This window comes from Puntigrus tetrazona, chromosome 1, assembly GCF_018831695.1.
Source record: "Puntigrus tetrazona isolate hp1 chromosome 1, ASM1883169v1, whole genome shotgun sequence".
Taxonomy (NCBI): Eukaryota; Metazoa; Chordata; class Actinopteri; order Cypriniformes; family Cyprinidae; genus Puntigrus; species Puntigrus tetrazona.
Window position 1 is genome coordinate 29,344,894 of NC_056699.1, and position 10,705 is coordinate 29,355,598.

Sequence of the window (10,705 nt, forward strand, 5' to 3'; positions counted from 1 at the left end):
ATTCCAACATCGATCTGAAGAACTGAAGGCCCCGGGATGCTGACCTGAACTTGACCTGACTATTATATTTATTATATTGACTATATTAATCTTATATTCTAGAACTAGAACTAATTTGTCCATTTAATAGAGTGTCACAGGTCACTTACTTACAGAAGTGCCACAAACAGCTCGAGCAGAGCTCATGTTTCAGCAGAGTTTCTGCTCCGGGCCGCTCAGAAACACTGCAGTTTTATTCTGCTCTTAGATTATAGATTAACCCATGGAGAACATGCAAACATGAGTGAGCCCAACCTCTGAAGACCCTCACACACACACACACACACTCGTGGTCACTACAGCTTAGCAGCGTGATCCAAAGACTTACGTTCAGTCACATAAAAACATTGACAGTTCGATACAAAAAAGTGATTAACTTTTTTGCATAGTTTTTGTGACAATTCCTGCTTTAAACCAGGTATTTTATTTTTTTCTACCTTCTTTATTTACGTCTCTTTCCCTAGAATATGACCATTTCTGCCTGTTGTTTTCAGACAAATCACATGACCGCTTTGCATGATAGTTTGCTCTGGACGTCACTGAACGGAGAGCACACAGAGTCTCATGTTTCTCTCGTCTGTTTCTTACTCTGTCTCAGTATGCTCTAATAACTCAGTACTTCTTCTCCTGAGGGATTGTAGACAAACTTCTCAGCATTCGTACTAACCAATCTAGCCGTCTCTTAAACCTGGTTGTCTATATAACGACTAGGGTTTGATTCTTTGACAGATAGTTTAAGCATGTGCTAAATGCATGAATGTAAACTATGGTGTAAATGTAAACATGCCCAGAACCTGACGTGACGCTGAACGCTTTTCCATGTCAAGGTTTTTATAAACGAGGCCCCTGGTTTGTGTTTATCTATAAATGTTTATTCGTCTCTTTAACCCAATACGTTTAGCAGCTGAAGTGTGTCATATTCGCCATGTTTTCAGACCGGCTGAGTCTTTCATTAACGCTTGTGTTGACTCTCTCAGTACTTATTTTATGGTTCATGTTTTCCGCTTCTGTCAATCAGTCACTGACAGCGATGAGGTTTTGGCACGCACATGACATCACGGTGTGTGTGTGTGTGTGTGTGTGTGTGTGTAGATACTGTACAGGATCAGTACGTGAACACAAACATCTCACACCAGTGTGATCCAGCGGCTCCGGGGACTTTTGATACGCTCAGTTTTTGTCTCTAAACTGCATTTGATTGCACAAACAGAGTCCACCGACACCAGCCCACTTCTCAATGGAGGCGGAAGAGCGAGTGCTTCGGGTTTCAGCTCGCGTCACGACGATTGTTTATGAGCATGTTCACCTGGGAAGGTGCAAGCAGCTCACAGAAAAAAACCTGTTTCAAAGAGCGTGTCATTCACCCAACCACAGTAATCTGAGCCAAATAATGACTTTTCCAAACAGGTTTCCTCTGATCCGCCACACAGAAAGCCCTGATGAAGCAATGGTGTGTTAATCTATGAATATATTTGCATTAAACAGTAAGTGCATAAAATAGCGTTTTTAACAGTTGTATATAATACACAAGTGTTCAAAATACTCACTTTGTTAAGTTCAGATGATGTTTAGTTTAGGAATATACACCTTATTTTGCAACATGGAAGTAAGCTTTTTGTGTGAATGTGGTAAAAATCTTTGCGCTACAAACTAGCGTGTTTCTAATCATGACGATGAATGAAGATAAAATAATGAATGTGCAACATAGAGCTCAAAGAATTGTTTTTGGAAGGTAAAGTAACTGAACTAATTGAGGGAGGGACACTAATGATGTGATAAGAGGCTGATTGCTTGACTTTGACACGCATTCAGGAGATAAATGAGACATGAGCACTATGACAAAATACATTTCAAAAGTCCTTAGATCTTAAAACTCAATGCCTTTCTCAGTTTGAACGTTTGCAAAACATTGTCAAAGCATCTGGGTCAACACTGCATTATGTGATGTTCATGATCTGTCATAATCATCGTTCATAGGGCAGCAATCTCAGTAATTCTGTAGTTTATATTTACATTTTATCCAAAGTGACAAAGAAGCAAACAGACCAACAAGAGAGCAACATCACACAAGAGCTGTGACCAGTCTCGGTTATTCTAGCTCACACACATAGCCAGAATTTGTTTAAATATGTAAATAAATTTCACCAAAACAAACAGAATAAATTAGAATAGTATTAATTGGTCAGGAGATGGTCTTCAGACGTCAGGTCATTCCAGCACCTGGGGAGCGTCCAGAGAAAGGTCAGTGAGAGTGATTTTGTGGCTCTTCGGGAAGGAACTACGAGGAGGCGTTTATAACGTTTATAACGCAGGCTTCTGGAGGGTGTGTAGATCTGAACCAGTTGAGGTGAATAGTCCAATGTGGAGAGAAAAGAGCTGGGACGAGGAGCTGATTATTAATGATTATCATTATCACGTCCACGTTTAGTTCCTGAAACAGGACGGTTAATAAAGTGTGGGGTAGCAGGGTCAAAAAGCTCAAAGGTTTGAACTCTACAGGACCATATCCATAAGTAAATGAAATATTCATGGGATATTTAGCCAATGGAACTGGGGAAATAAAAAAAAACCTTGCATGGAGTGGTGATTCAAATTCATATATATTTTGACTTTATGTTAGAAAAAAAGTTTATAGAAATAATTTGGATGAATATTGAGTCAACAGAGGATGCTGCGTTATTCATCATATTGTGAGTGTTTTGTCCGGTGTATAATTTGAAGAAGCACTGGATGTCCCTGATGTCAGAGTGACTCCGGAGGTCCGCGGCGGGCTGGGAGCCGCTGGTCCCCGGCGAGGATCGCTTCCTCCGGGGCAGCAGAGGGCGCTGTGACCGCTGATCCGCGCGGAAGAGTCTCACGGCTTCATCGCTCCGCTGGTGCGTGTGCTCTCTGTTTTATCTCTTTATTTTCTTCTGCATGCTTGATGTCTTTCTCACCGCAGTGCTTTAATATCATTAAACAAGGCTTTTCTCGTGGCACCTCGCTGTTTTGTTCTGGATGGTCTCATTGATTGTTTGTGGAGCGAGTCTGAGGAGATCACGTTTAGTTTCTCACATATCAACTTATTAAATCCGGCGACTGAACGTAAATGTTTTAAACGAAGGAGACAGTACTGGAAACGAGACCGGGGCTAGTTGTCACACGGACAGAATCGGGATTCAGATCAGTTTGCGTTCAAACCACTGATCTATATTTACACACACACACACACAATATAGATAATCGGTACAAACTAATGAACAAACGCGTTCACTTTGTATATGTTGTGTTGAAGCACTCATAAATTATGTCCATATTGATATTCATATTGGGTAACAAACACAACGTCTAACAGAAGGTACATATTAACTGTAAGGTTAAAAGTGTAGGGTATTTCTATTTACAAATTTCACATGTAATTCATTTACCCTTTCAGCTGATAATTATTCACGTATGAAATAACGCGGGCGTTTCAGTTAGACGCGCTGAACAAAACTGTATGTCCCTGTCGTCTTTTTGACTTCCTGCTGTGGACTAGTTAGTAGTGGACTAGTCTGGTCGCAGGTTTAAATCCTCTGGTTTTCATTGTGTCTCTTAAGTGGCGGGAAGACCGGGGTCACGTGACGGACGCAGAGGAGCCGCTCACAGAGAGAGGTCAGCTCGTGTACTTCACTGCCGCTGCATGCTGTCTTCTGAGTGTACTTACAGTGCTGCGGCGTCTCAATGACGTTCAATCCGCGCATGCGCACTGGAGTTCTCTCCTGTCCCAATCTGTCACTCTGTTTGGAATAAAACCAAACTATTTTAAAGTATTACGTGTTTTTAAAAAATGTAAAAATAAAAATAAATAAATAAAATGATACATTCTTTTTTGTAGGATGCTTTGATAAATTTTAATAATTTTTTTTACATCTAAAAGGCGTTTATTTTATCTATGTTTAATATGAGCAATGATACTTATTTTGATTAAATAAGATTACTTTAAAGTATTACTGATAAGTAACATATTTTAGTAAGAAAAAGGAAGATTTTTAATCCTTTCTTTAAAAGACGATTAATAATTATGATGATCTATATTATTAGTAGCAGGCCGTGTTATTTCATTGTATAAATGATGAGCTAAAGAATTTGATTAAAATGATCTTTTATCTGATTATCACTTCTGCAATGTAAACAATTTTCATAATTGAGCAGCATTATTTTAGTATGACTGACATGCTCATGCACTGTTAATTTGTGAGTTTTTATTTTTATGTGTTAAAGTTTTATTAATTTGTTTCTGGCAGTTTTCTACATTTTTATTTCAGTTGTAATGAATTGAATTTGACAAGATAAAACTGTATCTTTTCCGTGTTAATCACAGTTTTGTTCCCAACCAGCCATGACACTCATAATTTGTACTTCAGAAACAACATACAAACTTTAAAACGTATGTCTAAATATACATTTAAGACGTCTAATAAATGTCTCGTCATCAAGTGTATTCCATGACAAAGACTCAGTCACTCAGTATGTTCATTTAATAATGTTAAACAATTTAATACTTCTTAATTGGATTACAAACAGATCAGTTTCATTGCGAGTGACGTGCACTTCCAGAGAGAGGCTGATTGATTCTTTAGTCAGTTAGTGTAATACTGAATGAAAGTGAGAAATGTTGCATTGGAAACCAAACAAGCAAAAAAATAAAGTTTAATGAAACAAGATGAATTCTTAAGAAGTACATTTTTTAGATATAATTAACAATTATTTCAAGTGACGAAAATATCAATGGTTTTAGTTAATGATAACACTAGATGATAAAGACTGAATGAGATCAGTATATGTGGCATATATGTGTTAATTTAAGTGAATCAAGAATCTTTTTTCTTTTTCAGCTCTATCATGGTGAGAACGTACAAGAGGAAGACAAACCGCGCGAGTACGGCTCCTGACACCATGCTGAAGGCCGTGCGGCAGGTGTTGGTGTTCAAGAAAACCATCCGCGGCGCAGCAGAAGAGTTCGGCATCAACTACCGAACACTGGCCCGTTACTGCACCAAAATCCCCCGTGAAGAGGTGGAAGGCAGCGTGGAGCACCCCAGCTGTGCCGTGGGCTTCATCGGAGCACGGCAGGTCTTCAGCCCCGAGCTGGAAGCCGAACTCGTCGCCTACGTTTTGCTGGCATCTGATGTTTATTATGTGCTCCCGCCGCGAGCCATCCGCAAACTGGCCTACCAGCTGGCCAAGAGCCACCAGCTGCAAACCCCGCCCTCGTGGAGGGAGAACAAGCAGGCCAGTGCTGACTGGTTCGCCAGTTTCCTCAAGAGACACCCGCTGCTGTCCATCCGGGCGGCGGAGCCGGCGAGTCCCACCAGCGTCTTCAGCAGGAGTCACGTCGAGGTGTTTTACAGTAAGCTGAAGGTGCTGATGGAGCAACACGGTTTCAGACCCGAGGACATGTGGATCATGGAGGAGATGGGCATCACCACGGCCCAGCGGCCGGATCGAGTGCTGGCCAGGAGAGGTCTGAAACAGACATCTCAAGACCGCGGACCCCTTGTGAGTGTCGCTTGCGTGGTTTCTGCCGCCGGTCGCTTGATGCCGCCCTATTTTGTGTTCCCGCGGGTGCAGTTCAGGGAGCACTTCCTTAGTGGAGCACCGGTGGGAAGCTCTGGTGGAGCCCATCTGAGCGGATGGATGAGGGAGGAGCAGTTCCTCGACTTCCTACAGCATTTCACGCGACAGACCGAATGTGTTGCGGACAGACCCTGCCTGCTGCTTCTGGACAGTCACGCCACACACCTGTCCATCGAGGGCCTCAACTTCACCAAAGCTAACGGTGTGGTGTCTCTGTGTTTCCCGTCGCACTGCTCCCAGCAGCTGGAGCGCACACTTTATGGTCCGTTTAGGAAGTGCGTGAACGCGGCCGTGGACAGCTGGATGCTGGGCAGTCCGGGGAGGAGCATCACCATTCATCATGTCCCAGGAATCATGGCCTCGGCGCTGCCGCTGGCGGCCACACCGGACAACATCACCACAGCCTTCAGAGCCTGCGGGATCTTTCCTCTAAACCCAAACCAACCGAGCTTGGTTACGGACGGTCCAGTCGCTCCAAGCGTTACAGAATCAGGCAGTAACGTGACCGAACCGGATCCGGTGGCAGCAGGCAGAGACTCTAACACACAGGAGAAGGACAGCTGCCGTCTCGACTGGCTCTCCTGTGATTACACAGCTGCAGAGACCTGCAAATAAAACACTGCTGGACTTGTTTCTGGACTCTTCTGCATCAGTGACTCTAGAATCTCTCTTTGTTATTTGTAGTCTTTCTCATTCAGATCACTACCATTAACAACATTTCAGTGTTTTTATTATCTTCTCCTCTGTTGTTTTTGTAATTAATTAAGTGTAAATAGTAATTAAATGAGACCATTTTTAAATGCATAAATTTTTCGAGATAGTTTTTTTGAGACTAGAAAGTGTTTTTCTTTGGTCTGTGATATTAAACTGCAGTCAGTTCTTGGGTAACACCATTTTTAAAAAATTGTTTTTTTTTAAATGTACTTTTTAGATTTGATTTAATGTTTCTGGAAAAAGTGTCTTCTGCTCATCAAGGCTGCATTTATTTGATTAGAAATACAGTAAATACTGTTCCGCAGCGGGTGGTTGGATCCGTTGAGGTTTACTCTACAGGGTCCCTATAGTGTTGTGGCAGCCATCTTCCCTGTGTGCTTCAGTACTTCCAAAAAGAACTTTCACATGTGCTTCTTTTTAAAGTTTGTAAAGATTTTGCAAAAGACACTGAAGGACCTGCACAGAGGTGGTTAAGATCCTGAGGCTCTAAAAGAATTATGGACTGCTACTGACTTCACCCTATGAAGGTCACTTCATGTTCGAAGGGTCGTACAGTGTACACTCTTGTGGTCTAGGATCTCTGGCTTTGTCAAGCCAACAGGAAAGTTCTCAGTTCAACAGTTCTCGGCTGCACAGATGCAGAGGGAGTCTGACACTACCCTTGCTTTCATGTCGTAGCAGTCTCAAATGAAGCAGCAGGCAGTTTCAGTTGACAGTTTGGGCAGGCCGACCTCAGGTCCCTACTACTTCCTTCTGGGATCAGGAGGAGCCTGCAAGTGCTGCCCCAGGCATAATTTGTGCTGGCCTTTTAAGATTGTACAGAGACCAGACACAAGACTTCAGAACCTTAGAGCAGCTCTTGGTCTGTTACGGAGTTTGGCAGAAGGGGAATGTTGTCTACAGAGGATAGTGTGGATGCCAAGCACAAAGCATGCCATATCCTCTCAGGTTTTCTCTATGGAGTATTGCATCTTCCTGGATGCTGGCACATGGCCCCTCACTGACATATTTATAGAGATTAGCTGGATAGCCCTTGTGTTAAGTTTGTATTCTCCTGTGAGATCCCCCAGTGTAAATAAGTTGAGTTTTACGGTTTTGGAATCTATTCAGCCAATCTCCAGGTCTCACGATAGTACTTTTAGCATAGATAATTGCATCCAATGAGACCGGTAGCATCTCGTTCAAAAATGATCAAAGAGCTTCAGTATTTTTCCTATTTAAAACTTTTCTGTAGTTATGTTGTGTAGTAAGAAAATGAAAAGTAGCGATTTATTTTTAGGCTAATTTGACTAGGAACCATACTCCCATTCTGACATAATAATCAAGGAAGGTTGCTGGACTGTGCGGAGCAGGCACAGTGATTACTGTATACATATTGAAAATAAATGTGTAAATTCAGTTGTCTTAATCAATCTAAAGCATTTAGTCAGTCAATTACAAATCTTAAAGAGAAAAAATGAATGCATTATCTTTAAAATGAAAAACTCTTGTAGGGTATTCATGTTAAAAACAATAATGGTTTCTTAATTTAAGAAATGTTAAAAGATATATTAAATATAACCTTCGTTCTAATGTAAAACATCACTTTGTTTAAATCGATCTTTGTGTCGTCAGGTTAGTGGGCGTGGTCTGGGAGTCTGGGACTTCCTTCAGTTTTGACAAGAGCGTGAGAGGATCAGCATCTAGATATTTGTGGCTTCTTTTTTCTTCAATTTGTTACAAACTATATATATTTTTTTAAACTGGTACTAGATGCTACTTTTGTTTTAGATGTTCCAATCTTTCTTTCCCCTTAAAATTGTTTACCAATGCTTATTTTTATGAGGGGAAATAAGTCATATTTTCGACACGTGTGACTCTCTCTCTAACCTTCCTGCTTCCCTCATTTTCTGATGAATGCAGTAATTTCTTTCTAATTGTGACTTCAGTCTGTTGTACATCTGCTCCCTTAAAACAAGAATGTATCAATAATTTCTGACAACATCTGAAACTTCCTCAGTGCTCCGTAGACGTCTGCTAACATCCTCCGGTGGAGGAAGGGTCAAGCTGTTGATGGACTGAACTGTCCGGTCGTGCGGTCTTCATTTCTGGGGGCATGTTCGGATGTGTCTCCATAGTGTCTTTCTGTTGTACAGCCCTTGACAGTGGATACAGTGAGTGAAGTCGTCGATAGACTTGACTTCTTTGGGTCATCTGCAAGCAACCATTTCTCCTTTTCCCGCTTTTGAAACTGCAGCATTATGGGGAAAGTTCCCTCTACTTTTTAAAAGGCGTAATCTCACTCTTCTTTCCTTTGACCTTTTATCAAAGCTGAATGCTTTAGCTACCTCGGGTTCACTCCAATGAACAAACTCCAAGTGACGTGCGATTTTAGAGTATGGCTTCTGACAATAAGCACAGTATTGTTTCTTCTTGTATCGATTTTCCTGGACTTTAACAGGCATCGGTGTCACAGATGCAGAGCTTCGATAAGATGAGCTTGTACTCTCAACTTTAACTCTGTTAACTTTTTTGTACTCTAGCGTCATTACTTGTTGATTTGGTTTCTTGCTCATTTTGAAGGAAGACATATATCTTTCTCCAAAGGTGTTTTCTCCTCACTGCTCTGTTCACCTGTAAAGAGAGAACAGCATCCACTGTGAAAAACACACTATATTCCTCGTTCTGCGCTTGTTTTTCCAAATGTTGCTGTTGGAGTTTTCTTGTAAATTAGGGTGTGCTTAAGGGTCCACTAGTTTTAGATTGACAGCTCCTTCTCTACTCAATCAGCTGAAGAGAGGAGTTGATCATTCCAGTGTTTACTGTGTTACTGCTGGACAACACACTGTTTAATTATAGAAAAACCACTGGTTCGATAGCTAGCCATTTTCATTTCCTAACTGTGCATTGTTCTGAAGTGAAATGTTAAAACATCTCTGAAGTCACTTCCTGTGTGTACTTCGCTTCGCGCAGTACCTCACACTTCATTGGTGTGTATTCCTACTTTTGTCCTGATATGTCCAAAAATACAACAAACACACACAGGTTGGTGTAAAGTTTTTATACTGTGCAGACTGTATGTGTTATTGTTCTATACCTAAACCGACCCCTTACAGGATTTTCAATAAACTCTGTATAATTTATAAGTGTTTTGAAAAGTGGAAACATGAGGTAATGTCCTGAAAAAAAAAAGTCTTTGATTGTCATAAAACACACACACACACACACACACACACACATTTCCTCATCATCATTTTCTTCTATTCTTCTCACACACACACACACACACACACACACCCTACCCTCTTCTATTCCTTTTTCGCTCTCTTATTCACACACACACACACACACACACACACACATAAACTCACTCTGTGCGATATACCAGCCTTTTGAAAAATGGGGACGTTTCCCACACGTCCTCATAAGTCACCTTCTCCTTGAAATACCAATGTCATACCCATGTCATTATACAAATTTGTGTCCTCATAAATCACACACAACACGTTTGTTTTTGTGAAAAGTGAGGACTCTCCGTAGGTGTGCAATGAGTATGAATGGGTCAGATGAAAACAGCCATGAATACGTAAACTGAGTGAAGAGATCAATTGGAAAATTGAGCACAATATTCATTTCATAGTCAGTTATTAAGACAAATAGCCTATTATGTTCTGGCTGAAATGTATTTTTTTAAAATTACAAGTTCCATTGATTGATATTTAAAAAAAACACAGTAATGAGGACCGTGGTTTACTTGGACTGTGGAGGACCGTGGAGACTAACTTCTTACTAGTTAAACTCTGGATCTATATTAAATGTAATTAGGGCAAACGTTAATTTAACAGAAATGACATTAATAGCTTTTCTTTTTTTGCAGAACAAAAACTCTATTTCTTTCTCTCACAAACACACACTACCTCAGCCAATTCTTTATTCCGTTTTAAAACCTAAATTCTGCATTATTTTTAAACTGAAAATCAACCCGTTAGTCGCTGTAGTTTAAAAAACACACACACACACACACGCACACGCACACACACACACACACACACACACACACACACACACACACACACACACACACACACACACACACACACACACACACACCCCTTATTTCACAACAGAGAAATAAAATTTTATAAAGAACACAGAAAAGCGCTATTATTTCTGTTAGAAGTGTGTGTTTTTTCTGTTCAGTCCCTCACCGGTCTGCTCTCGGTCTCTGTCCCGCGGCTCCCGGTAACCGTTAGTCAAAGTTCTCGAGCGAAAAAATCTACGACTTAAAAACTTAAAGGATTGACAGGAGTGACAGGACTAATTCACTGATCTGTGAGTATCTTTAATACTGTTGAAACTCGTTGAAGAAACCGCT

General features: G+C 41.0%; 1 protein-coding gene across 1 annotated transcript; it reads left to right on the forward strand.

The window, feature by feature from the left end:
• The first annotated feature begins 335 nt into the window (after positions 1-335).
• On the forward strand, positions 336-8,186 carry LOC122360199. The gene is made up of 4 exons (XM_043260646.1): positions 336-457; positions 1,132-2,915; positions 3,618-3,672; positions 4,896-8,186. Exon 4 carries the CDS (start codon positions 4,903-4,905, stop codon positions 6,250-6,252), a length of 1,350 nt encoding a protein of 449 aa, XP_043116581.1. The 5' UTR covers positions 336-457; positions 1,132-2,915; positions 3,618-3,672; positions 4,896-4,902; the 3' UTR covers positions 6,253-8,186.
• Positions 8,187-10,705: the final 2,519 nt, after the last annotated feature.

Coding starts and splice junctions, on each gene's coding strand:
- LOC122360199 (XM_043260646.1), top strand. CDS start 4,903: ATGGTGAGAACGTACAAGAGGAAGACAAACCGCGCGAGTACGGCTCCT.